Below are 27,744 nucleotides of genomic sequence, written 5' to 3' on the forward strand. Positions count from 1 at the left end.
GCCCTTTTTGTTTTTAATTAATGGTAATTCTAATGATGATGATGATTTTAATGCCCTTTCCACTCTACTTATGGCTTTCCTCCTCTATTTATTTCTTATTTGGTGTTTCACTCCTGCCCATACGTGGAGTTGGGATTCCCCTAGCTTGGATTTGACTTTGAAGCTCCAAGCTTTGTGTCCACACACCATCCAAATGTCCCCCAAAGCCCCAACCCCAGAGCACTCAGTTAGCTCTAGCCTTGGGGTGGTAGTAAAATCACAGAATCACAGAATTGTGAGGGCTGGAAGGGACTTCAAGGTTCAGCCAGTTCCAACCCCCCTGCCATGGGCAGGGACACCTCACACTACAGCAGGTTGCTCACAGCCACATCCAGCCTGGCTGCAAAAACCTCCAGGGATGAGGCTTCCACCACCTCCCTGGGCAACCTCTGCCAGTCTCTCACCACCCTCATGGGGAACAACTTCTTCCTCACATCCAATCTGAATCTCCCCACTTCTAGTTTTGTTGCATTCCTCCCAGTCCTATCACTCCCTGACACCCTCAAAAGTCCCTCCCCAGCTTTCTCCTGGCTCTGGCTCTGTCTCTGCAGGAGGCAGCCTGCAAAGGGGCTGCTTTATGTTGCCCCTCGTTAGAAACATCAGGGATGTCCCAGAGCCTAAGGTCTGGAATCACAGAATAATCATTGTGGCTGTGAGCAACCTGCTCTAGTGTGAGGTGTCCCTGCTGGATGAGCCTTGAGGTCCCTTCCAACCCTGACAATTCTGTGATTCTGGTTGGAAGAGACCTTTAACGTCATGGAGTCCAGCCCTTAACCCAGCACTGCCAGGTCACCACTAAACCATGGCCCTCAGCACCACACCTACAAAGGTTTTCAGTCCCTCCAGGGATGGGGACTCCAGCAGTATCCTGGGCAGCCTGTGCCAGGGCCTGGCAACCCTTTGCTGAGGATGGTTTTCCTAATGTCCAACCTAAACCTCCCCTGGGAGAAGTTTAGGAGGAGGATGTAAGCAGTGAGAGCAGCCCAGGGGGTCCAGCACTGGGTTAAAAGTAGTTGGGTGCTACTCACTGCCAGATACTCAGAGACACCTCTTGCCTACAAGCAGTTAGTATCCGTGAAGTGGTGAACCAGGCTCAGGCTTGTGGGCCCTGAAGGATCCAAACTGTAAGGGCTGAGAAACTCATGGAGAGGAGCAAGATCCTTGCTGCCACCCACCCCTGCTCCTAGTCAACCTCTCTGGTCAGCAGCCAGGCTTCTGCTGCCTCCCCTTGAGTGTGCTACTCACACCAGGTCTCACTGCCCCACCACCTACATGGGTAGAGCCCTGTGGGGAAGAGGACCAAGGCAGGAAGATGAAGGGGAACCAACATCCCTCTGCTCTGGAGCTCATGGCAGCATGGGAACAAGCACCCATCCCTGCTGGAGCACTCAAGCATGCCTGGCCTGAGTCAGGAGTATGAACAGGTGGTGCCAGGATGTGGAGCTGCAGCTCAGGTGCCAGCCTGGACTGGGTTTAGAGGCTGTGCTGCCCAAGCAGGGTTGTCAGATTGGTGTCTCCAGCAGTGGAGGGGTTTTAGTGTCATAGAATCATTTTGCTTGGAAGAGACCTTGAAGATCGAGTCCAACCCTTAACCCAGCAGTGCCAGGTCACCGCTAAGCCATGGCCCTCAGCACCACATCTACAACAGCTCTGAAACCCCTCCAGGGATGGAGACTCCACCACTGCCCTGAGCAGCCTGCTCCAGGGCTTGACAGCCCTTTTGGGGAAGAAATTGTTCTTTGTGTCCAACCTAAACCTGCCCTGGTGCAAATTGAGGCAGTTTCTTCTTCTCCTGTCACTTGTTCCTTGGGAGAAGAGACCAGCACACACCTGGCTACAGCCTCCCTTCAGGCAGTTGTAGAGAGCAATGAGGTCTGCCCTGAGCCTCCTCTTCTGCAGGCTAAACCCCCCCAGTTCCCTCAGCCTCTCCTCACAAGTTCTGTTCTCCAGACCCCACACCACCTCCATTCTCCTCAGCCTCCTCTTCTCCAGCCTAAATGACCCCAAGTCTGTCATCCACTCACAGAATCACAGAACCAACCAGGCTGGAAAAGACCTCAGAGATCATCAAGTCCAACCTATTACCTAACACCTAACACCTCCTGATAGCTAAACCCTGGCTCCAAGGGCCACATCCAAGCTGGTTTTGAACACCTCCAGGGATGGTGACTCCACCACCTCCCTGGGCAGCACATCCCAATGGCAAATTACTCTTTCTGGGAAGAACTTTCTCCTCACCTCCAGCCTAAACCTCCCCTGGTGCAGCTTGAGACTGTGTCCTCTCCTTCTGTCCCTGCTTGCCTGGGAGCAGAGCCCAACCCCCACCTGGCTACAACCTCCCTTCAGGCAGTTGTAGACAGCAATGAGGTCTCCCCTGAGCCTCCTCTTCTGCAGGCTAAACACCCCCAGCTCCCTCAGCCTCTCCTCACAGGGCTGTGCTCCAGACCCCTCCCCAGCTTTGTGGCCCTTCTCTGGACACATTCAAGTATCTCAATGTCCTTCTTGAACTGAGGAGCCCAGAGCTGGACACAGCACTCAAGGTGTGGCCTAAGCAGTGCTGAGTGCTCCCCAGCCCTGTCCTCCAACCCCCTCCCCAGCTCCATTGCCCTTCTCTGGACCTGCTCCAGCCCTTCAATGTCCTGCTTGGATTCAGAGGCCCCAGAACAGAACCCAGGATTCGAGGTGCAGCCTCACAGGGGAACAATCCTTCCCCTGCTCCTCTTTTGGGGCACATAGCTGCATTTCCCTCCTTCCCAGAGCCCACCCAGCAGTGTGGGCAGCACCTTGTAAAACACACTGCAAACAAACAAAGGCAAAAAGAGGAAGGCAACAACAAACAAACAAAAAAAACCCCAACGCAAACAAACAAACAAAAGGCCCACAACAACCAAAGCAACAAAAAGGTTTGAAAAATAATCAAGCAGAGGCAGAGCCCCAGGTTTATTTTGCTGCTCTGAGTGACAGAGTGGAAAGCAAAGAGGTTTGGAGAAGGAGAGAAGGAGAAGGAGAAGCAGAAGGAGGAGGAAGAGGAGGAGGAAGAGGAGGAGGGTGAGAAAGGGAAGGAGGAGGAGGAGAAGAAGAAGGAGGAGGAGAATGAGGAAAAAGAGGAGGAGCAGAAGCCAGCAGTGAGCACTGGCAGCCCAGAGAGCCAAGCAGAGCCTGGGCTGCAGCAAGAGAAGTGTGGCCAGCAGGGCCAGGGAGGGGATTCTCCCCCTCTGCTCCACTCTGCTGAGACCCCACCTGGAGCTCTGGGTCCAGTTCTGGAGCCTCTGTTCCAGGAAGGATCTGGAGGTGCTGGAAGGTGTCCAGAGAAGGGCCATGAGGATGAGCAGAGGGCTGGAGCTGCTCTGCTCTGGAGACAGACTGAGAGAGTTGGGGTTGTGCAGGCTGGAGAGGAGAAGGCTCCCAGGAGACCTTCTTGTGGCCTTCCAGGATCTGAAGGGGGCTCCAAGAAAGCTGGGGAGGGACTTTTGAGGGTGTCAGGGAGTGATAGGACTGGGGGGAATGGAGCAAAACTAGAAATGGGGAGATTCAGATTGGGATGTTAGGAAGAAGTTGTTCCCCATGAGGGTGGGGAGAGACTGGCAGAGGTTGCCCAGGGAGGTGGTGGAAGCCTCATCCCTGGAGGTTTTTGCAGCCAGGCTGGATGTGGCTGTGAGCAACCTGCTGTAGTGTGAGGTGTCCCTGGCCATGGCAGGGGGGTTGGAAGTGGATGATTCCTGAGGTCTCTTCCCACCCTGACAATTCCCTGATTCTAAGGAGGAAGAGAAGGAGGAGAAACGAAACCCAGATGGGAAGGGGTGGGTGTGGAATGGGATGGGAAGCTGTTCAACCCCAAATAAGAGGTGGGAGGAGGTGGTGGGGTGGGTTTGCACCCCTTGAGCCTTTGCTGGGTCCCCCCCACTCTCCCCTCCCCCAACATAGGTAGGACTTTTATACTACTGATTTTGAAAGGACAGTTTTTGATGTCTGCTAATATATCAGCTTAGGTGTGTGCAGTGTTTGGAAAGACTGGGAGCAAGGAAGAGAACCAAACCTCAATCACTATTATTGGGTGGTTTTATTGTTGTTGTTATTATTATTATTATTATTATTATTATTAATTTGAAGGGGTTTTTTGTTGTTGTTGTTGTTGTTATTGTTTTTTTGGGGAGGGGCTTGTTGTTGTTGTTGTTGTAAAATATCCTAACCTTGTATAAACTCAACCTTTTATTTTATTTTGTTCTTTAGCTTAAAAAGGCCTTGGAGAATGGGAGGGGGGAAAGTTGAAGGGGGGTTTAGAAAGTACTAAAAGCAAACAAACAAAATAAAAAGAAGGAAAGGGGGAAAAGAAGTTCTGGAATAATAATAATAAAAAAGATTAAAAAAACAAAATAAAAGGAAATAAAAGGATTAAAAAAAACCCAAATGAATAATAAATAAATCAGTAAAGATGTTGCCATTGTGAGGTTTGTGCCATGCAATGTTATTGCCTATGCAGCCATGTATTTGCCAGCTCATTACCGTGGAATATTAAAGGAGAACAAAGAGTCTTGCAGCTTGGTCCTTCTTCACTTCTCCTGCACTTAACACAGCCTCAGGAGCAGGCAAGGGGTTGGGTTGGAAGGGGACTTCCCAAGGTCACCTTTTAAGGTCACTCACAGATGCATAGATTGCAAAGGGTTGGAAGAGAACCAGTGTCTCACCACCCTCATGGGGAAAAACTTCTTCTTAACACCTGAATCTCCCCACTTCTAGTTTTGCTCCATTCCCCCCACTCCTATCACTCCCTGACACCCTCAAAAGTCCCTCCCCAGCTTTGTTGGAGCCCCCTTCAGATCCTGGAAGGCCACAAGAAGGTCTCCTGGGAGCCTTCTCTTCTCCAGACTGCACAACCCCAACTCTCACAGCCTGTCTTCATAGGGGAGGTGCTCCAGCCCTCTGAGCATCTTATCTTGGTGGCTCTCATAGCTTGGGTTTTTTTTTGTTTACTTGTTTGTTTTCTCTCTGGGAGGTGGAGGTGGGCCGGAATTTCTTGGTGCCAAATGAATTCTCCCTGGATTTTGAGCACCATTGGGAAGAGCCTTGAGTTCCAAGCAACTCATCCCAGGCAGGCACCAACCCTGGTTGTTGTTTCAGCAGAGTCCTGCAGTTGGGAAGGAAGAATAAACTGCAGCAGGACAGGCTGGGAGGTGATCTGCTGGAGAGCAGCCCCAAGGAGAAGGAGCTGGGAGTGCTGGTGGCCAACAAGTTCTGCATGGGACAGCAATGTGCCCTGGGGGCCAAGAAGGCCAATGGGGTCCTGGGGTGCATTCAGAGGAGTGTGTCCAGCAGAGCCAGGGAGGTTCTCCTCCCCCTCTACTCTGCCATGGTGAGACCTCCCCTGGAATATTGCATCCAGTTCTGGGCTCCCCAGTTCAGGAGGGACAGGGATCTGCTGGAGAGAGTCCAAGGGAGGGCTCCAAGGATGCTGAAGGGCCTGGAGCAGTGCCTGGGGAGGAGAGGCTGAGAGCCCTGGGGCTGTTCAGTCTGGAGAAGAGAAGACTGAGAGGGGATCTGATCAATGTCTATCAATAGCTGAGGGCTGGGGGTCAAGAGGGAGGGGACAGGGACAGGCTCTGCTCAGTTGTGCCCTGGGATAGGACAAGGGGCAATGGATGGAAACTGCAGCACAGGAGGTTCCACCTCAACATGAGGAGGAACTTCTTCAGTGTGACGGTCACAGAGCCCTGGAGCAGGCTGCCCAGAGAGGTTGTGGAGTCTCCTTCTGTGGAGCCTTTGCAGCCCTGTCTGGATGTGTTCCTGTGTGACCTGCACTAGACTGGGCTGCCCATGGAGGTGATGGAGTCACCATCCCTGGAAATGTTTAAAACCAGCCTGGATGAGGCACTCAGTGCCATAGGTTAGTTGATTGGATGGTGTTGGGTGATAGGTTGGACTTGATGATCTCTGAGGTCCTTTCCAACCTGGTTCATCCTGTGTGATTCTGTGATTCTCTGTCCAGGGGAGGGGGTTGGACTCGAAGATCTCCAGAGGTCCCTTCCAACCTCTGACATGCTGTGAGCCTGTGTGCTCCTGCTCTCCTCTGGGCTCAGCTGAGGTCTGGCTGGCTTGCTGCTGCCCCACAACAGCTGAAATGTGATCAGAGGGCCTCTGAATTCTCAGGTTAATTGGAGCTGGCAGAAGAGCACCAAGGGTGCCCTTTTGAACTGCTGACGCAGGGCGGCAGGGATTAGCCCCGGGGTAGATTAACAACAGGTGGCAGCTCACAGGGCTGCTGCTGCTGCTGCTGCTGCCTGGGACAAAGAGAAGCAGAGAATCACACCAGCCTTTGGGTTGGAAGAGACCTTGAAGAGCAGGGAGTCCAACCCTTACCCCAGCACTGCCAGGTCACCAAGAAACCACATCCCTCAGCACCACATGGCAATGGCTTTGAAAGGTCTCCAGGGATGGGGACTCTGCCACCGCCCTGGACAGCTCTTCTGGGGATGAAATTGTTCCTCATGTCCAACCTAAACTTCCTCTGGCACAGCCTGAGGCCATTTCCTCTCATCCTGTCAATTGTTTCTTGGGAGAAGAGAGCCACCCCACTCCCTGGCTCCAGCCTCCTTTCAGGGAGCTGCACAGATCAATGAGGTCTCCTCTCAGCCTCCTTTCAGGGAGCTGTAGAGAACAATGAGGTCTCCTCTCAGCCTCCTTTCCTCCAGACTAAACACCCCCAGCTCCCTCAGCTGCTCCTCACCAGCCCTGTTCTCTAGACCCTTCCTCAGCTTGGTTGCCCTTGTCTGGACACACTCCAGCCCCTCAATGTCCTTTTTGGAGTGAGAGACCAACCCCCACCTTGCTCCAAGCTTCTTGCAGGAAGTTGTAGAGAGTGAGGAGGTCTCTCTTTATCTCTCCTAAGATGGTTAAGAGGCAGCAGCCATGTGCAAAACCATCTTGCCAGCCAGCTCCCACCTAATGCTGGCCCATTCAGCATCCAGAGGCCAGCAGAGAGGCTGCATGGAGCAGAGGAGGATGACTCCCCTGCTTGCTGTTGCTTCTGGCAGAGTTTAAGCCTTGCAGGGTGCTTGCAGGTCTGCCAGCCCTTCCCAAGCAGGAAGTAGTCCATCATGGCTCACACAGGGAGAGGTGACTTGCCAAGGTGGCATGAAACTGGGGAGCCCCAGCCTTATGGCCTTTACAAAGGTCTTGCTTATGGTACTGTGGCAAGAGGTCTCCTGAGGTCCAGAGAGAAGACCCCCAGGGCTAGCAGTGGTGGAACCTTACCCCTGGAAGTGCTCCTTTCTCCTGCATTCCAGCTGTGCTTCCTCCCCTCCCAGCTCAGCCTCCAAGCCCCTCCACCCTCTCTCTCCACTCTGGCTCTGCCAGGCTCCCCAGGGGTGCCCACTGGAAGCCAGCTCACTGGGCTGTGGGGCAGACCCAACCCTTAAACTTGGCCCTATGGCTTCCCAGGGCACACAGAATCACAGAATTGTCAGGGTTGGAAGGGACCTCAAGGCTCAGCCAGTTCCAAACCCCCCTGCCATGGGCAGGGACACCTCACACTACAGCAGGTTGCTCACAGCCACATCCAGCCTGGCTGAAAAATCCTCCAGGGATGAGGCTTCCACCACCTCCCTGGGCAACCTCTGCCAGTCTCTCACCACCCTCATGGGGAACAACTTCTTCCTGACATCCAATCTGAATCTCCCCACTTCTAGTTTTGCTCCATTCCCCCCAGTCCTATCACTCCCTGACACCCTCAAAAGTCCCTCCCCAGCTTTCTTGGAGCCCCCTTCAGATCCTGGAAGGCCACAAGAAGGTCACCTGGGAGCCTTCTCTTCTCCAAACTGAACAACCCCAACTCTCTCAGTCTGTCCTTGTCTCTTGCCTCATCCCAGCCTGGGGTTCTGGGAGGACCCTTCCTGCTTCTTTTGCTCCTGAGGAAACTCAGATTCCATGGACCCACCAGCACTGGCACCAGTAAGAGCCCAAGCCTCTGCACCCAGGGTGGGTGAACTGGGTGGACTGGGAAGTGCCTTTCATGTTCAGGCAGAGGGCAGAAAGCTCCCAGCAGCTGCCAGCAACCCACTGAGCTCCACAGAACCCCTCAGGCCTTTGCATGAGGTGGCTGGGAGCATCAGGTGGGTTCAGCTGGAGTGTGGCTGGTTTCCATCTCACAGAGCAGTGAAGCAATGGATAATGCAGGTGCTTGCTGCAAGCTGAGCCTCTCCTCTCACTCTGCAGCAGAAAAATTCCTTCCCATCCCCAGGCACTGGAAGCCAGATTCTCCAGATGTTGGCCAAGCTCACTTTTTGTGCAGAGCCTAAAGCCAGTTTCAGTAACATCCTGGTTGTATGGCTGCAGAGCAGAGAGGCTGCCAAGGAGCTAAAAAACAAGCAAACAAACAAACAAACAAACAAACAAACAGCCTCTCTAGAAACTCCAGTTAGGGGCAGGAACCAGATTAGAAATGCACATTTTTGTCTTGAAGCTGCTCTTTTCCTCCTGGCATGGAGAAGTTTCTCTTTGGGAGATCAATGGGACAGTGTTTAACAGGGTGAGTTTCAACCAGGCTAAGTGGCAGGTCCTGCACTTGGGGCACAACAACCCCAAGCAAGGCTCCAGGCTTGGGGCAGTGTGGCTGGAAAGCTGCTGGCAGAAAGGGACCTGGGGGTGCTAAGGGCCAAGCAGCTGAAGAGGAGCCAGCAGTGTGCCCAGGTGGCCAAGAAAGCCAAAGGCATCCTGGCTGGGATCAGCAATGCTGTGTCCAGCAGGAGCAGGGAGGGGATTGTCCTCTGGGACTCAGCTCTGGGGAGGCCACACCTGGAGTGTTGTGTCCAGTTTGGGGCAGCTCAATCCAAGAGAGATGTGGAGGTGCTGGAGCCAGGGCAGAGGAGGGCAAGGAAGCTGGGAAGGGCCTGGAGAAGAAATCTGATGGAGAGAGACTGAAGGAGCTGGGGATGGTTAGTGTGAAACAGAGGAGGCTGAGGGGAGACCTCCTGGCTGTCTACAGCTCCCTGAAAGGAGGTTGTGGAGAGGTTGGTGCTGGTCTCTTCTCACAGGGAATTAGTGACAGAACAAGAGGGAATGGCCTCAAGCTGCCACTGGGTAGGTTTAGACTGGACAGTAGGAAGAACTATTCCTATCAAGAGTGGTCAGGGATTGGAATGTGCTGCCCAGGGAGGTGGTGGAGTCCCCAAGCCTGGAGGTGTTTCAAGGTGGTTTGGATGTGGTGCTTGGGACTCTGGTTTAGGGGTGAGCCTTGTAGAGTAGGGTTCTGGGTTGGACTTGGTGATCCTGAGGGTCTCTTCCAACCTGGATGTTTCTGGGATTCACAGCACCTGGGTTAAGTTCTCTGCTGGAGAATTTGATCTTGAGGCAGGGAAAAGTTGGGGCACTTTGGATGAAAACCATTTATTATTATTTTAATTCTTCTTGGCAACTCATTTGCCTTTTTTTCTTTTCCTTGTATTTTTCTTTTCATTTTTCTTTTCCTTTTATTTTTTCTTTTCCTTTCTTTTACTATTTTCTTTTCCTTTTTTTCTTTTCCTTTTTTCTTTCCTTTTTTCCCTTTTTATTTTCCTTTTTTCTTTTCCTTTTTTAATTTTTTCCTTTTATTTTTGCTTTTCATTTTTTCCTTTTTTCCTTTTTTTCTTTTCCTTTTTTCTTTTCCCTTTCTTTTCCTTTTCCTTTTCCTTTTTTCCTTTTCCTTTTTCTCTTTTTATATTTTTTTTCCTTTTCATTTTATTTTTGCTTTTCCTTTTTTTTTCCTTTTCCTTTTCTTTCTTTTCCTTTTCCCCCCCTTTTTATTTTCCCTTTTTCTTTTCCTTTTCTTTATTTTCCTTTTTTTCTTTTCCTCTTACTTTCCCCCCCCCTTCCTTTTTTTTTTTTTTTTTTCCCTTTTTTAATTCTTTTCATCCTCTGTTTTTCCAAAATCAAGTAATTAACCTTTGGGCAGATGGATCTCCAGTCCCCTCTTCACTGGCAAGCCCAGAGCCATGCAAGGTGCATCTGCTTGGAGGAGCAGCTGGAGCCCACATGTAAAAGGTGTTGCATTTAACCCAGGACAAACAAGTGTTTATTAGTTGGGAAGGGACCTTCCACTTTCCCTTGGTTTGCAGTTCATAACTTACTGCTGGAGCAAGGACAGATGCTCCCAGTTAGCAAGCTGCTCCTCCTGGAATTCCTGGATCTCATTTTACCCTGCCTTCTGCTCCCAACCTTTTCTTTTAGTCACGCTGGGGAAATGGCTGGGCTTGATGATCTCAAAAGGTCTCTTCCAACCAAAGCAATTCTGTGATTCTATCTATCAGACCAGCAGGAGATGTTCACACTGGGCAGGGGAACCACCAAAACTGGCACTTTTCAGCCAGTCCCAAGCTTTGGGGTTTAGTTGTACAGGCTCCCATTGCTGCATGGAATAGAATCACAGAATCACAGAATGGTAGGGGTTGGAAGGGACCTCTGGAGATCATGGAGTCCAACTCTCCTGCCCAGGCAGGATCACCTAGGGCACATCTAGCCCTGGAGGGCTGGAGGGAAGAAGAGAGAAGCTTCATTCTTCACACCACCAGGGGCAAGAGCAACCACAACTCATCACCACACACACAAAGCCTCATTCAGGTCTGGAGCTCAAGTCCTTGTGCACAGCTGAACCCAAGCTCCTCATACCTTTGGTGGTCAAATGGTTCTCCTTTCACCTTTCTCAAGTTCCACACCAGCTAATGGAATCATAGAAAGGTTTGGGTCGGAAGGCACCTCCCAGGGTCATCCGGTCCAACCTGCCCTGCAGTCAGCAGGGACATCCTCCACTAGAGCAGGTTGCCCAGAGTCCCTTTGAGCCTCACCTTGAAGATCTCCAGGGATGGGGCCTCAATCTCCTCCCTGGGCAACCTGTTGCAGTGTCCCAACACCTTCACAGTGCAGAATTTGATCCTCACATGGGTGGTGCACAGCAATAAGCCAAGGAACAATGGACACAAACTTGAACAGAGAAGATTTCAGCTCAACCTGAGGAGAAACTTCCTTCCAGTGAGGGTGACAGAGCCCTGGAACAGGCTGCCCAGGGAGGTTGTGGAGTCTCCTTCCCTGGACACATTCCAAACCCACCTGGATGCATTCCTGTGAGGACTACCCTGGGTGATCCAGCTCTGGACGATGTTTGGAGCTCCCTTCCAACCTCTAACGTTTTGTGATGTGTCTCAGTGCACTCAGCAGACACCAATGCATCCTGAGGACAAAACAAGTCACTGCTGAGCACCTCCAATCCCACCTGCTGACTGTTCTGATCTCTGTATCCCCAAGGCCCTGGAGCTGAAAATTCTGGAACGTTTGCTGTCTCGCTCCATGAGAAGAGGAAGGATCTGTTCCCCATTTCTCCCAAGATAAATGCTACTGTCAAAGCTTGGCAGCAAGTTAGAGCAACGATTCCTCTCCTCCAAAAGGTGAGGAGGGGGGTGGGGGGGGGATGAATTCGTGCAGAGCAAGCTTGGGACTTCAAAGTCCAGCTCCAGTGGTGGGGAAAGACAAAATATTGACAGATCTTCCTGAAGCACAGGCTGGATGTTCCAACTCTGACACAGATTTATGGAGCCCACCAGCCCTTTGCTGCAATTCTCCCTTCTGAAGCCCATCCATGTTGCCTTCCTGGTGTTGCTCCAGAGGTGAAACACCACAAACACTCCTTGGATTGACTTTTTCTTTAATATACCAAAATTAACTTTTTTTGGGGGGAGGGGTAACATATATACAACAAGAAGTTAAAAATGGGTCTTCAAAGACTGCCACAAACTCATCCCAGAACTAACCTTTACAGACCTTGCATCAAGCACATCACAACCAGCAAGGGAGAGGGGAAATAAAACCATTTTACAACAATTTGACAGTCAGTTGCCCAATTTTCTGGCCCAGAGTGGAGAGATAAACTGCCACCTAAATGAGATGGCCTCACAAAAGCAACTGTAAAAATATCCAGAGATGAATGAGAGGTGCCACTGGGAATTTTGTGGAAGAAGAATCCACACAGGGATGCTTTAAGGTGCAGGCACAAGGACCTAGCACACGCTTTCACTCACCTGCAGATCAGTTTAGGGTGGTTGGTTAGGCTGTCCCCAACCAACTGTGCCAAATCCTCTGAGGCTCTGCAGCATCTGAGCTTTTTCCTGGCTCACTGGGAAAGGACCAAGAAATTGGAGCAGCTTCACAACCCTGCCTAAGGAGAATGGTCTCAGTTGGCTCAGCTGCTGAGCTCAGCCCCAAAAGAACAGCCCAAACTGAGGTGACCACCAACACTGCACCAGCCACCCTGCCACAGCAAGCTTCTGGAGAGAAATAAGCTGCTACCTCCTGATGCTAAAGCAGCAGGACATGAAGAGGCCACATCTGGAGTCTTGGGTCTAGTTCTAGGTCCCCCAGTTCAAGAGAGACAGGGAACTACTGGAGAGAATCCAGTGGAGGTTACAAAAGTGCTGAGGGGCCTGGAGCAGCTCTGTGAGGAGAAAAGGCTGAGAGCCCTGGGGCTGGTGAGCCTGGAGAAGAGCAGCCCCAGAGGGGATCTGAGCAATGCTCAGCAACAGCTAAAGGGTGGGGGGCAAGAGGATGGAGCCAGACTCTTGTCAGTGGTGCCCAGTGACAGGACAAGGGGCACTGGGCACACACTGGAACCCAGAAGGTTCCATTTGACCATGAAGAGAAACTTGTTTGGTGTGAGGGTGCTGGAGGCCTGGAGCAGGCTGCTCAGAGAGGTTGTGGAGTCTCCTTGTCTGCAGAGATTCCAACCCCCCTGGCCGTTGTGATCCTGGGCAAGCTGCTGTGGGTGTCCTGCTCTAGCAGGGGAGTTGGACTGGATGATCTCCAGAGGTCCCTTCCAACCCTCACCATGCTGGGGTTCTGAAATTCAGGAAGAAATGAACCCAAGAGGCCTCAAAGGCGGAATAAGAAGCAACAAACCTTCCTCTACCTTGTGACAGCCCCTTGCAGACTGTCATCTCCTCCTTGCTCCCCAACACCACAGCAACTGAGGAACCAAAGAAAGACAGCAGCAAACCCCCACTGGTTAGTAATTAAAGGCTCCAAGAAGAATGAGATGATGCAGTTTACAGGCAGAGCCCAGAGGAGCTGGGAAGAGAAGCATCCCCTCAGTGCTATTGTTCCAATGTGATTTTCATTGGCAGCCCAGCCACGGCGTTGGGCAATAAGATAAGGTCTTAGTGGGGGTGAGACAAATAGGAGCAGATGTTTCCTGTTTCCAGCCTGACTTTCATTTGGTTTCTGTCATTGCTGCCTCTCCAGCTTAGGAGAGGGGGTGAACCATGATGCCTAACACTTGTCCTATTGTTTGTGGGACAAGGAGGCAGGGGGGGGATGTTGGCAAAATCTGAGGAAGAAGGTTTGCTTGCAGGATGGCTCTCAGTGGCAGCAATGGTTTCAACACAGCAGTGAAACCCCCCCTGATCTGCTCACAAACATTTCAGCAGGGGAGCTGGGATGCCTGTCTCAGCCCAGCTGGGGATCCTCTTTAAGTACTGAGGGGTGGAAGGAACAGTGCAGGCAATTTTGTTCCTGATTTCCTTGCGTTTCGTTGCCTCCTTCGGGTTGGTTTCAGCCTTGAGAAACAACTCTGCTGAGCACAGCTCCTCCAACAACAACAAAAAAGCCTTCCTCAGCTGAGTGCTCCAGGGGCAGCCTGTGGCAAGGGGTTCCTTAAATGACAAAGCCCCAACCAAGAGTGGTAATTTACAGGAGTTTTGTAAGTGTGTGCTAACAGTGCCTTGTGCAGACACCTATCCCTGCAAACCGAGGCTGGATCTGGGGAATGCTGTAGGCTGAAGTGGTTGATAAATCACTGCTGCTTGCTGAAAAGGATTCAGATGTGACAAACTCCCTTCACAGCTCTAGTTCTGATGTATGGCCATGATGTAAAACTGTAACCTGACCTCTCTTTTGATAATGAAGACAAAAAAAAAAAACCAGAGTAAGATTGATCTTTTTGGGTTTTTTTCCAGCATGACACAACTCATTTTGACACAGAGGCAGCAGAAAACCTGAGATTTAGGCAGAAAGAGGTGCAGCAGTGGGAGTTCTCCTCCTCTGCTCTGCCCTGCTGAGACCACAGCTGCAATCCTGTGTCCAGTTTGGGTCAAGAGAGACAGAGACCTGCTGGAGAGAGTCCAAGGGAGAGGCAGGAGGATGCTTAGGGGACTTGAGCATCTCCCCTGGGAAGAGAGCCTGAGAGCCCTGGGGCTGTTTAGTGTGGAGAAGAGAAGGCTGAGAGGGATCTGATCAATGTCTATCAAGAGCTGAGGGGTGGGGGTCAAGTGGAGGGGGCCAGGCTCTTGTGGGTGGTGCACAGCAAGAAGCCAAGGAACAATGGAGACAAACTGGGACAGAGAAAGTTTCAGCTCAACAGGAGGAGAAACTTCTTTGGTGTGAGGGTGACAGAGCCCTGGAGCAGGCTGTCCAGAGAGGTTGTGGAGTCTCCTTCTCTGGAGACATTCCAACCCCACCTGGATGCATTCCTGTGTGGACTCCCCTGGGTGCTCCTGCTCTGGCAGGGGGGAGGTTGGACTCAATCTCTGGAGCTCCCTTCCAATCTCTAATGTACTGTGATACTGAGTTCTGTCCTGCAGGTCTCTTGCTTTGAAGGAGCCTAGCTCCTCCCAGCTGCTTTCCTCTCTCCCCTTGCATCCAAATAACTGAAGTAACACAAAACACTTTGCCCTTTAAACAGACAGATTTTTTTTTTTGTTTGTTTTTTTTGGTCTCTGTCAAAGAAAAAAATGAACACCTATCTCACTGCAGGAGAAGAAAATGTGACACAGTTACTTAAGCCAACAAGTCAGCTCCAAAGGCAGATGGAAGCCCACCAACTGACAGCACAGGCAGTGAGTTCCTCCCACCCAGAGAGAGCAGTGCTTTGAAGGATGGATGCTTACAAACCAGAGAGTTGCAGCAGCACACTCGATAGAAGAGGTCAGTCAGACCACAGAGAAGGAGATTCTGCTTTATTCTTGCAGCCTTCTTTGGAGCAAAGTGTGTGTCTGACCCTCCTGGGAGGACCCCTTCAGTTCTCTGTGGGCACCAGCAGCAGTTGTCCAGCTTTCCATTCCACCTCTGTGCAATGTGAAGGGAAGACAGCCCAGCAGAACACAGCACCTCCCTCAGATGTAACCCATTCTCCAGCCATTTTATCCTTCAGGGCTTCACAGCCCTCAGGGCACCTTTTTGGCCATCGTTTCCATCACTCAGGTTGGTCCCACAGCTGCCTTTACAAGCTGCCAATGTTGGGAAAGCTCTTCAGCTTCTCTGGGAAGTCATCTTTGTAGAGGACAGGGTCAGCACGGTGCTCCACCACTTTCAGAGGCATGGTCCCAAAGACAGAGGCAAACTTGTTGATGCATTCAGACCTGGTGAAAGGCAAAGCAAGCAGTGGCATTAAGAACCCCAACCACTGGGCTGCCTCCCAGCTCCCACACCACTGGCACCTGGGAGAAAACTTCCCCTCTTGTTCTTGGAAGTGTTTCAGCCCTGCTGGGCTACTACTGAATAAAGGAAAGAGAGAAGTGCAGAGAAGGAGAGAGAGGGAGGGAGAGAGAGGGCTGGTGTTCTTTGATTTATCCATTTAATCACAGAGAAGAGCAAGGGGATGCTGGCAGCAGCACATGTGCACATGGAGGTCAAAAGCTTCCCTTCTCCACCTCTCCCCCCCCTCAGAATTCCAGTCATTCTTAAAGCAATGTACATGCTGTAAACCAGAACAGATTAACTGCCAACATGGCTCTTAAAGGGCCACTGGTGGGTCAAGTTGGCTCCTAAGGATGGATTATGCAAAAGCTTTTGGGAAAAATGGAGTTCTCAAAAAAAAAAAAAAAGAAAAAAGAGAAGAAAAAAAAAAAAAAGAAAAAAAAGAAGGGAAAAAGCAAGATGAAAAAATGGCTGTTTTTTCCCCCAGGCTTCCTCAGAAGCTCTGTCTTTCCCCAGAAAAATAAACACACCTTGGTGTCAAAACAAAACAAAGAAAAAAAAGAAAAAAAGGAAAAATAAATAAAATGGGAAAAAAACAGCAAATAGAAAAAAAAAGAGAAAGGAAAGAAGGGAAAGAAGAGAAAGGAAAAGAAAGAAAAGAGAAAGTAAGAGAAAGGAGAAGAGAAGAGAAAAGGGAAAAGAGAAAAAAGAGAAAAAAGAGAAAAGAGAAAAGAAAAAAGAGAAGAGAAGAAAAGAGAAGAGAAAAAAGAGAAAAGAGAAGAGAAAAGAGAGAAAAGAGAAGAGAAAAGAGAAGAGAAAAGAGAAGAGAAAAGAGAAGAGAAAAGAGAAGAGAAAAGAGAAGAGAAAAGAGAAGAGAAAAGAGAAGAGAAAAGAGAAGAGAAAAGAGAAGAGAAAAGAGAAAAGAGAAAAGAGAGAAGAGAAGAGAGAAAAGAGAAAAGAGAGAGGAGAAGAGAGAAAAGAGAAAAGAGAGAAGAGAAGAGAGAAAAGAGAAAAGAGGAGAAAAGAGAAGAGAAAAGAGAAGAGAAAAGAGAAAAGAGAAGAGAAAAGAGAAGAGAAAAGAGAAGAGAAAAGAGAAGAGAAAAGAGAAAAGAGAAGAGAAAAGAGAAAAGAGAAAAGAGAAAAAAGAGAAAAAAGAGAAAAAAGATAAAAGAGAAAAGAGAAAAAAGAGAAAAGAGAAAAGAGAAAAGAGAAAAGAGGAGAGAAATGAAAAAAGAGAAGAGAGAAGAGAGAAAAGAGCGAAAAGAAAAAGGAGAAAAGAGAGAAGAGAAGAGAGAAAGGAGAAGATAAAAGAAAAAAGAGAAAAGAAAAAAGAGGGGAGAGGGGAGAGGGGAGAGGAACAGACGAAAAAAAAGCTGATTTTTTAAATTATTATGTTTTTTCAGACTTATTCAGTGTTTCCCCACAGAAATAAATACAGCTCAGTGTTAAAAATAAAATAGTAAAAAGAAAAGAAAATTTAAAAAGGAAAAAAGAAAAAATAGGAAAAAGATTGGAAAAAAAGGGCAAAGGGGAAAAAAGGTGGGGGGAGGAAAGGGAGGGAAAGAGGGGTGAAAAGAAAGAAGAAAAAGGAGAAAAAAGATGGAAAAAATTTTTGAAAAAAGGAATAAAAGAGAAAAAAAGGGTGAAAAGGGAAAAAAGGAAAAGAAAAAGGGAAAAAGGAAAAAAGAAAAAAGGAAAAACAGAGAAAGAAAGGGGAAAAAGGAAAAGAAGGGAAAAAAGAAAAAAGAGAAAAGGAAAAATGGGGGAAAAAGATAAAGGAAAAAGATAAAGGAAAAAAGGAGAAAAGGAAAAAGAAGGCAATAAAGGGAAAAAAGGAGGGGAAAAGGAAAAAAAAAAGGAAGAATGGAAAAAAAAAAGAAAAAAAAGAAAAAAAAAAAGAGAAAATGAAAAGAAATGCAAGGAAAACCAAGAGGAAAACAGCCCAAAAGCTGTTTGTGGTTTTTTTTCAGCTCCTTCAGCAGCTCTGTGCTGTCTCCCCACCACCACAAGCAGGCCTGGGAGCCTGGGCAGCGCTGACTGCGCTGCAGCTGGGCAGAGCAGCTGCATTCAAGCCCCCTAAGGAAACCAAGTGGGGCTGTTTTCTCCCTCCAAAGACAGAGGCACTGAGCAGCCAGGACCCACCCCCTGCAGCACCTCAAGACCTGTCCATTTTTAAGCCCTCCAGGTGGCTGTGAGGCTGTGCAAGGGAGCAGCTTCAAGAGCCCAGCAGAGGAATCCGTTCCCCTTTCGGATCCCTCTGCGTCGGCTGCAGCTCTTTCCTCTCCCACCACGGCAGCCTCTGCCGACCCCTCTGCAGGGTTAGAGGGTCACTGGGGGCTCCAGGATCATTTTCCTCAGCAGACCTGGTCAATCACACCAACTGAGTGTGACAGCTTTGTGACGGGGACTGCCCGACGCTGCCCCAAACGCTCTTTTGAAGTCGGGGGTCGGGGAGGGGGGACACAGACACACACACAGAGGCAGCCAGGCTGGTGCTCCAAATGGAATTCCTCAGCCCCTGAGCCATGGCTCCTTCCTAAATGGGAGTAAATGACTGGAGACAACACAAAGCCCAGGTTTGTTGTGAAGGGCTACACCTTTCTCCAGAGGTGTTTCAAGCTCCAACTGTCATATTTCAGCCTATTTCCTGGCGAGAAAACTCTTTCAGCTGGGGGTGAGGCTTGAATAAAATATTTACACAGGTAAATCACAGAATGGGTTGGAAGGGACCTAAGAGATCATCTAGTTCCAAACCCCTCAGCCATGGGCAGGCCAAATGGAGAGATTTCATTTTCTGCTACCTTCTGGGTAGCATCAGGAGAAGTGTGGCCAGCAGGGCCAGGGAGGGGATTCTCCCCCTCTGCTCCACTCTGCTCAGACCACACCTGGAGCTCTGGGTCCAGTTCTGGAGCCTCTGTTCCAGGAAGGATCTGGAGGTGCTGGAAGGTGTCCAGAGAAGGGCCATGAGAATAAGCAGAGGGCTGGAGCTGCTCTGCTCTGGAGACAGACTGAGAGAGTTGGGGTTGTGCAGTCTGGAGAAGAGAAGGCTCCCAGGAGACCTTCTTGTGGCCTTCCAGGATCTGAAGGGGGCTCCAAGAAAGCTGGGGAGGGACTTTTGAGGGTGTCAGGGAGTGATAGGACTGGGGGGAATGGAGCAAAACTAGAAGTGGGGAGATTCAGATTGGATGTTAGGAAGAAGTTGTTCCCCATGAGGGTGGTGAGAGCCTGGAATGGGTTGCCCAGGGAGGTGGTTGATGCCCCATCCCTGGAGGTGTTTAAGGCCAGGCTGGATGAGGCTCGGGCCAGCCTGATCCTGAGCCTAGTGTGAGGTGTCCCTGCCCATGGCAGGGGGGTTGGAACTGGCTGATCCTTGTGGTTCCTTCCAACCCTGACTGCTTCTCTGATTCTATGATTCTCATCCCCTCATACTGCCTCCTACCTCCAGCTTCAAATCTTCAGGCTAGGAAACAAGTGAAAAGGAATTCAGAGCATAAGAGGAAACTCTATGGTGAGAAGCACCTTCCAGACCTGGCACAAGCAACTGCTTGCTCCAGATCTGAAAAATCAGAGCCATCAGTGAAGAGGCACAAGTTGCTGCTCAAGGTCTGCAAATAACAAGTGAACCATCAAAAGGGTGAACTTTGAGCACTGATCATGGAATGGTTGGGGTTGGAAGGGACCTCCAAAGATCATCCAGTCCAACCCCCCCTGCACTCAGCAGGGACATCCTCCACTACAGCAGGTTGCTCACAACCTTCTCCAGCCTCACCTTGAGTATCTCCAGGCATGGGGCCTCAACCACCTCCCTGAGCAACCTGTTGCAGTGTCCCAGCACCCTCCTGGTAAAGAACTTGTTCCTAATAACCAAATTAAACCTCCTCTTCTCTCATTTCAAACCACTGTTCCTCATCCTGTCCCTTTGGGAACAGGTCCTCTGCAGCCTTCTTGTACCCCTCTTCAAGTACTGGCAGGCTGCTATTAGATTTCCCCAGAGCCTTCTCTTCTCCAGGCTGAGCACCCTCAGCTCCCTCAGCCTGTCCTCACAGCAGAGGTGCTCCTGATCATCTTGGTGGCCTCCTCTGGACCCACTCCATCATGTCCATGTCCTTCCTGTGTTGAGGGCTCCAGAGCCCTCATGTGTTTATATTAAGATCACAGAAGCAATCTTATTGTCATCTTTGGAGCAGGAGCAGGAGCTGAGTATTCCCTCCAGGAACACTAAGCAGTTTCTGGTGCCTCCACAAGATGCCCAAAGTGAGCTACTTGAAACACATTTCCTGTTCAGATAAGGTCAAGCTCCAGATCATCTGCACCTCATGAGCAATGTGGCTAACTGTAATGCAAGTGGTGAGCATCAGAGATGCCTCATGGCAGGAAAACCACAAACTTCACAGGCTGTGGGAGGGAGATGTGTGTGTGTGTGAGAAGTTTGCACAGCTGTTGGCCCTGCTTTCTGGGACACAAGAACACTTCTGGTCTACTGGTTCAAATCAGTGATGACTGGAAGACATTGTAATGTAACAGCTGCCTGGTGGCCAGTGTGAAATGAATTAGTTATCTCAGCCTGCTTGCCTGCTAGGCAGGTGTCCACATCAGAGCAGCCATTGTCACCACCAGCACAGAGCAGCACCCTCAGAGCAGAAGACAAAACTCCATGGGGAGTGAGGACAAAATCCACCTCTTCCCTCCAGGGGCTATGGCTATGCTGCCAAACCAAAGCTGAGCTCACAGGAGAAAAATCACAGAATCACAGAATGGTTTGGGTTGGAAGGGACCTCCAAAGGTCATCCAGTCCAAGCCCCCTGCAGTCAGCAGGGACATCCTCCACTAGAGCCTTGTTGAGCCTCACCTTGAATATCTCCTCAACTACCACCCTGGGCAGCCTGTTGAAGTGTTCCAGCACCCACATGGTACAGAACTTGTTCCTAAATCCAATCTAAATCTCCTCTCATTTCAAACCATTGTCCCTCTTCCTATCACTGCAAGCCTTTGGAAACAGACCCTCTGCAGCCTTCTTGTAGCTCCCTTCAGGTCCTGGCAGGCTGCTATTAGGTCTGCCCAGAGCCTTCTCAAGGCCATTTTCCCTCCTTGCTTGTTACTTGCTTGTTAAATGTCAAGATCCAATGGACAGCATCAAGAAGAGTGTGACCAGCAGACAGGGGTGGCTCTCCTCCCACTCTACTCTGTCCTAGTGAGGCCATGGCTAGAATACTTGGTCCACTTCTCCCCAGTTCAAGGGAGACAGGGAACTACTGCAGAGAGGCCAGCAGAGGCTACAAAGTTGCTGAGGGGCCTGCAGCATCTCTGTGAGGAGGAAAGGCTGAGAGCCCTGGGGCTGGTGAGCCTGGAGAAGAGCAGCCCCAGAGGGGAGCTGAGCAATGCTCAGCAAGAAATAAAGGACCTGTGGGGGGCAAGAGGCTGGGGCCAGACTCTTGTCAGTGGTGCCCAGAGAGGCAATGGGCACAAACTGGAACCCAGGAGGTTCCATCTGAACATGAGGAGAAACTTCTTTGTTGTGAGGGTGCTGGAGGCCTGGAGCAGGCTGCCCAGAGAGGTTGTGGAGTTTCCTTGTCTGCAGAGATTCCAACCCCCCTGGCATTGTGATCCTGGGCAAGCTGCTGTGGGTGCCCTGCTTTAGCAGGAGGGTTGGACTTGATGATCCCCAGAGGTCCTTTCCAGCCCCCAGCATGCTGAGATTCTGTGATTCTGTGAATCCTTCTACAGCCAAACTTACTCTGCTGGCAAGACCATTCAATTACACCAGTATGACATCTTTAACCATCTAGAGACTATGTCATAGTTAAGTGGAAAACTAAGAAGTGGAAAAATCAGGGATGTTCTAATCACTCTGGCTGAATCAGAAAAGTTAGTCCTCAGGAAGTATCAAAGATCAGAAACAGGCTTTTTTTTTTTTTTTTTCCAGATGAAAAGAATGTCATGCACAAGCCACAAAATGTGTTTGAAGGCAAGTTGCCTCTTTCCAAGAATTTCACCTCCTGCTCTGAATTAAATCACTTCAATTTGACAGGACAGGCTGAGGGAGCTGGGGTTGTTCAGCCTGGAGAAGAGAAGGTCTCCAGGGAGACCTTGTTGTGGTCTTTCAGTGCTTAAAGGGACCTGTAAGAAAGCCTGAGGACAAACTTGTTTAAGCAGGGCCTGTTGTGACAGGACAAGCTCAGGGTGATGGTTTGAACTAAAAGAGGGAGAAGCAAACCGGAGGAAGGAAAAAATAAAGAAGTGTTTATGCTGAAGGTGGTGAGAGACCCTGGTCCAGGTTTCCCAGAGAGGTGGCAGAAGCCCCATCCCTGGAACCATTCCAGGTCAGGTTGGGGCTCTAGTGGAAGATGTCCCTGCTCAGTGCAGGGGGGTGGGGGTTGAACTAGATGAGCTCTAAAGTCTCCTTCCAACCTAAAGCATTCCATGATTCTGCTACTCCATGAATCCTAAAGCTTTTGCCACCTTGGGACAACCTAAGCCAAAAATGGCTGTCCAGAGATGAAAACATTCAAATCTAGGTAGCAAACACATCAGCTTACTATGGAGGGAAGGTGTTTGTCCTGGCTGTCTCAGTAGCTTTGCAAATTCACCCTAACAGATGCAGATTTACTTCCAAGAATGGTTCCTTTTTTAGCCCCTTCCTTGCTCTGCCACCCATGTGCATTTGGTGCTCAAGAGGGGATGAAGATTGTGTGAACTCAGAACTTGAGAGCCCTGTGTCCCCTGGCAGGCTGGCTGAACACTGTTTTGGCTGTTAAGAGCTCTCTTAATCAGAGTTCCCTTATCACCAAAGTATTTGTTTGGTAGGCTGACTGCACCTGCAGCCTTTGGCCAGCTGGTACCTGGTTCAGTTTGTCTCTTCAGGGCATGGCTTAAACAGCATCTCTGAATGCAGGGCTCATGATTTCCTTCTACAGCTTCTTCTGTGAGCTGGTGTAAAGGCTAACCTAGGGCAAGAAGGGGGATGGTGGTTCAGACCTTTCTTTGGTTAGTGTATTCTGGAAGAGCTCCCTTGTGAGGACAGGCTGAGGGAGCTTGGGGCTCTGGAGCTTGGAGCAGAGGAGCCTGAGGGCTGCCCTCATTGCTGGGGATGAAGATGTGCAGGGCAGTGAGGGGAGGACAGAGCCAGGCCCTGCTCAGGGATGTCCAATGACAAGACAAGGGGCACTGGGGGCAAGCTAGAGCAGAGGAGGTGCCACAGGAACAGAAGGAAAAACTTTTTCACTGAGAGAGTGGCAGAGCTTTGAAGCAGGCTGTCCAGAAAGGCTGTGGAGTTTCCTTTGGAAACATTCCAAACCCATCTGGATGCATTCCTGTGTGACCTCCTCTAGGTGATCCTGCTCTGGCAGGGGGGGTTGGACTAGATGATCTCTGGAGGTGCCATCCAACCCCTACCATTCTATGATTCTTTGCCTGACACACCAGATACTGTTCTTGGTACTCAACACTGTGAAATTATCATCTGTACAAAGCTTTCCTTTTATACTATGATAAGGATGCTTTGATGTGTGCACTTTCTCCACTCAGCTTCTCTCCTGAGCCTGAAGATAGCTACTTTATCCATCCATCCATCCACCTATCCATCTATCTACCTATCTATCCATCTATCCATCTCTGAGCTCATTGCTGAGGTAGGAAAATTTGCTCTTATCAGTCCTTATTCACTTCAAATGAACAGCTAGCTTAGGAATAAACCCTTCCAGCTTTTTCAGTGTACTGAAGGTAGATAACAACACAGGGTGAGAAGGGGGTTAGGTGTAGAGGGACAGTTTCAGCATGATTAAGCTTCAAAAGGAATACACCCAAATTCTAGATTCCCCTCAGATTGTCTCCTGCCCTCAGACTCTAACCCAGCATGTGCTCCTTTGGCTGGGCAAATAAAAATGTGTGGATTTGGAGTCTGACTAACCTGTTCCACACAAGCCAGTTATTTCCTCCAGCAGCAGCTCAAACATGTTCTTGACAAACTGTCAACTCCAGAGGGGACAGGAAGAGCTACAGACAGGGAAACATGACCTTGACCCCACATCATGATGCAAAAAGCACTTTCTCAGCTTCTGTTTTGATGGTGTTTACCTAAATGAGAACCCAGTTCATGCCCAAAACTCCTATGTGCTGTTGTAATGCTACTAGAGGTCGTTTCTAACCCAAACAATTCTATGATTCTATGATCAGAGTAAAGCTCTATTAAGTTCAGGTATTCCACCCTGTGCAAATTTGCTCCACACAGGAGAACTTCTTGAGCTTCCCCCTTCAGCTAAAGTTTAAGACCTACAAAGCTTCCGGGTCCTTCCTTAAGAGGTTCTCTGCAGAGTAATTTTTACCAATGTGGTACATTTTACTTCTGACTGAGCTTTTCTTGTTGGTTTGTTGTTTTTTTTTTAATCCAGTCTTATTCTACACATCCTGTCTAAAATATTTTGTCACTAACCTTGGTGCTTATGCTCTTCAATAATCCTCTATCAGCCAAACTCTGTGAGTTTGTGTGTGTTGTGTGATGGGTGTTCCAACATCAGACAGACACAGGTATGCACTCCTCTTGTAAAAAAACTCCCCAGCTCTGCACCAGCTCACTGCATAAATTACAACACACAGCTCCCCCTTTACCTTGTTAAAAAGCCACAAAATACACACAACACTTTAAATTTGCTGACTACTGCACAGAAAGACAGGAAAAAAAGATCACTGTTAGGATTGCAACTGGGAAGATAAGCATGTTCTGTCTCTCCTGGGCTGCAGCAAGAGAAGTGTAGCCAGCAGGGCCAGGGAGGGGATTCTCCCCCTCTGCTCCACTCTGCTGAGACCACACCTGGAGCTCTGGGTCCAGTTCTGGAGTCTCTGTTCCAGGAAGGATCTGGAGGTGCTGGAAGGTGTCCAGAGAAGGGCCACGAGGATGAGCAGAGGGCTGGAGCTGCTCTGCTCTGGAGACAGACTGAGAGAGTTGGGGTTGTGCAGTCTGCAGAGGAGAAGGCTCCCAGGAGACCTTCTTGTGGCCTTCCAGCATCTGAAGGGGGCTCCAAGAAAGCTGGGGAGGGACTTTTGAGGGTGTCAGGGAGTGATAGGACTGGGGGGAATGGAGCAAAACTACAAGTGGGGAGATTCAGATTGGACGTTAGGAAGAAGTTTTTCCTCGTGAGGGAAGTGGTGGAAGCCTCATCCCTGGAGGTTTTTGCAGCCAGGCTGGATGTGGCTGTGAGCAACCTGCTGTAGTGTGAGGTGTCCCTGCTCATGGCAGGGGGGTTGGAACTGGCTGATCCATGAGGTCCCTTCCAACCCTGACAATTCTCTGATTCTCTCAGTGCAAATCTGAAATGGCCTATTTGAAATGCAAGCTGATTTTTGTCCCCTTCTTCTGGTTGTCACTTCCAGCACTATGGCTCTGCCCTGGCTTACCTACAGCTGCAAGCTATTTTTTCCCCATCTTTGCAGGAGAGATGCAACAGCCCAAGAAGCCTCAAGTGAAATGCTTTTGTGAGTCCCAGATCTCAAGGTAATTCCACCTAAGACCTAGCATGCAGGTTTAGCTAAGTCCCTGTCAAAGGAAGCCGAGGGTCTTTGCCAAGGTTGGGAAGGCATTTTAACTGTAAAGCAGAGAATGCAACTCTTAGACCTAGCAACTTCCAGCACAATCCAACTCTACACATTCTCTGCCTTTGCAAATAACATCATTTCAAAACTCAGTCCTCACAAAAAGAACACTGCCATCTCTCTAAAAAGCAATGAGCCTTTGTACAGGCAAATGCCTCCTTCTTTGGAGGAGAGACAATGCACAGCCATCTCATTATTAATAATTGACACCCCTGTTGCTCTTTGGGGAGCCAGCAACTGCCTGGCTTCAAATAAAAACATCTCATACACCTTGCAGTTGGGTGTGCCACGCTCCAAGAGCAATGTGGTAATCATAGAATTGTAGAATCATAGAATCAGTCAGGGTTGGAAGGGACCACAAGGATCAGCCAGTTCCAACCCCCCTGCCATGGGCAGGGACACCCCACAGTAGATCAGACTGGCCAGAGCCTCATCCAGCCTGGCCTTAAACACCTCCAGGGATGGGGCCTCAACCACCTCCCTGGACAACCCATTCCAGGCTCTCACCACTCTCATGGGGAACAACTTCCTCACGTCCAGTCTGAATCTCCCCACTTCCAGCTTTGTTCCATTTCCCCTAGTCCTGTCACTACCTGAGATCCTAAAAAGTCCCTCCCCAGCCTGCAAGGCCACTGCAAGGCCACCAGAAGGTCACCTGGGAGCCTTCTCTTCTCCAGACTGAACAGCTCCAACTCCCTCAGTCTCTCCTCGTAACAGAGGTGCATCCTGAAAGCACGGCCAACAAGCTGAGTTTCATCTGTGCGCCCTTTGCACGCTCTCCAGCAGCAGGGCTGCTAAAAACCTGTGCCCTCCTCCAAGAAGCCTTTTCTTGCAGCAGTCCACTTTTCAGTGTCACATCCTGCAGCGCGGGCCTGCCCGAGCCTGATCAAATCCATGCGGCCCTGCCCTTTCGGCAGGGGCAATTTAGGGAAACCCAATCGGCTGGCGGGTTTGATCCTGATTTAACGAGACACAGGGTAAAGATTCTGGGGATCAGAAGGGGGCAATCAGAGGAAGAAAAGCTGGGGCACTCACCTCTCCACCATGTGTGTCTGGTCCAGAGATAAGCCATCGATGGCCGTGCATTCGGGGCACTTGAACTTCTTCCGCGGGGTCACCTGTGGAACAGGCAGGCCAGATACCATCAGAGAGCAACAGAAGGGACATTAATCTCCTCGCAGAGAGAGAGAGAGAGCAGTGCAATACCTCTGAACATGCCTGCAATGTAAGCTGAGCTGTCTCAAAAAGAGGGGTGGGGGGAAGGAAAAAGGGGGGTGGTGGGGGGGGGAAAGCCACTCCATTCCTCCATTCAGCTCCATCTGGCCTGGCTGCCTACAAAATTCACAGGGGCCCAATAAAAGCGGCTTTGGAGGGGTTTTTCCCTTCTGGAACTGCAAAGAAGTGGCGATGACAAGCTCCTTAATTCCTGTTTAATGACTGTTTTCTCACTGCCAAGGTCCCTGTATAAACACCATTTGTTCTTGCAGCCTTAAGAGCGATGAAATATAGCTTCCCCCCACCCCCCCATACTCCACTGTAACCTTAAGCCAACAGAAGGCTTCTCTTCACTCGCTCGGCTTCGACCGGCAAAACTCTGGCCAAATTACTCTGCCCTCATCCAGCCTGAGACCTTCTTTCCAACTCTTTATATTTTTTTTTCTCTCCAGCAAAAAACCCAACCAAAACTCACACACTTTTATCTCCTAAAGACTCTTCTAAGGAAACCAGCCCCACTGCTCCCAGTAAACGATGATGGACAGGAGGCGGGGGGGGGGGGAAAATGGACCTCGGGTAATTTGGCCTCTCTGACATCTCATTCCCAAGCTGACGGTGCTTGGAAACGAACATGGCCAGAGTGAAATGCTTGGAAACGTGTTGAAACGTGTCAGGAAATTAATTCAAGGGATTAAAAACAAAAAAAAAGAAAAAAAAAAAAGTTCATTTCCAACTGATCCAGCAATTAACATTCTTCCAATTAACGTTCCTGTAAATCAGCTGTTGCCGGGCTGCGGACAGTTGGTGATTTCTTGCCTCCTGTGATGTCAGATGGTTAAAATATTTCTATGTGGGTGTGGATATAGACATATAAATATAGAGAGAGCTAGCATTGAAATGACTTTTTTTTTTTTAACCTCATCTAGAGGGTTAAAAATAACCACCAGAAACAACTGGCAAAAAAAAAACCCAACAAACAACAACCTCTTCTCTTGGCAGTTAGCATCAAAGTTTTCCTGATGGGGGTTTTTCTACTGTGGAAGGAGAACAAGACAGCAAACAGAGGTAAAGAAGAAGAAAAGGAATCACAGAATCATAAAATGAATTGGGTTGGAAGAGACTTTTAAAGGCCATCTGAGCCAATCTCCCCTCCCAGCAGTCAGAAGGGATATCTTCAACTACACAGAGCCCCATCGAGCCTGACTTGAATGTCTCCAAAGATGAGGCCTTCACCACCTACCTGTGCTCCAGGGTACCACCACCTCCATAGTAAAGAACTTCTTCCTAATGTCCACTCTAAATCTAAAAGTATAGAATGGTAGCGTTTGGAAGGGACCTCTGGCCATCATCCAGTCCAATCCCCCTGCTAAAGCAGGGTCACACAGAGCAGGGTGCTTAGGAATGCATCATCCAGATGGGTTTGGAATCCCTCCAGAGAAGGAGACTCCACAACCCCTCTGGGCAGCCTGTTCCAGTGCT

General features: G+C 49.7%; 1 protein-coding gene across 1 annotated transcript in view; it reads right to left on the reverse strand.

Moving 5' to 3' along the window:
* Positions 1-14,869: 14,869 nt before the first annotated feature.
* EXT2 (exostosin glycosyltransferase 2) overlaps positions 14,870-27,744 on the reverse strand; it is an 84,323-nt gene continuing 71,448 nt past the window's right edge. The window contains exons 12-13 of the mRNA XM_054400014.1: positions 26,086-26,168; positions 14,870-15,407 (exon numbers count right to left, since the gene is read on the reverse strand). Of these exons, the coding sequence (XP_054255989.1) occupies positions 15,269-15,407; positions 26,086-26,168 (222 nt within the window). The 3' untranslated portion in view covers positions 14,870-15,268. The remainder of the gene's footprint in view (positions 15,408-26,085; positions 26,169-27,744) is intronic.

The sequence above is a fragment of the Indicator indicator genome, chromosome 4 (assembly GCF_027791375.1).
Source record: "Indicator indicator isolate 239-I01 chromosome 4, UM_Iind_1.1, whole genome shotgun sequence".
Taxonomy (NCBI): domain Eukaryota; kingdom Metazoa; phylum Chordata; class Aves; order Piciformes; family Indicatoridae; genus Indicator; species Indicator indicator.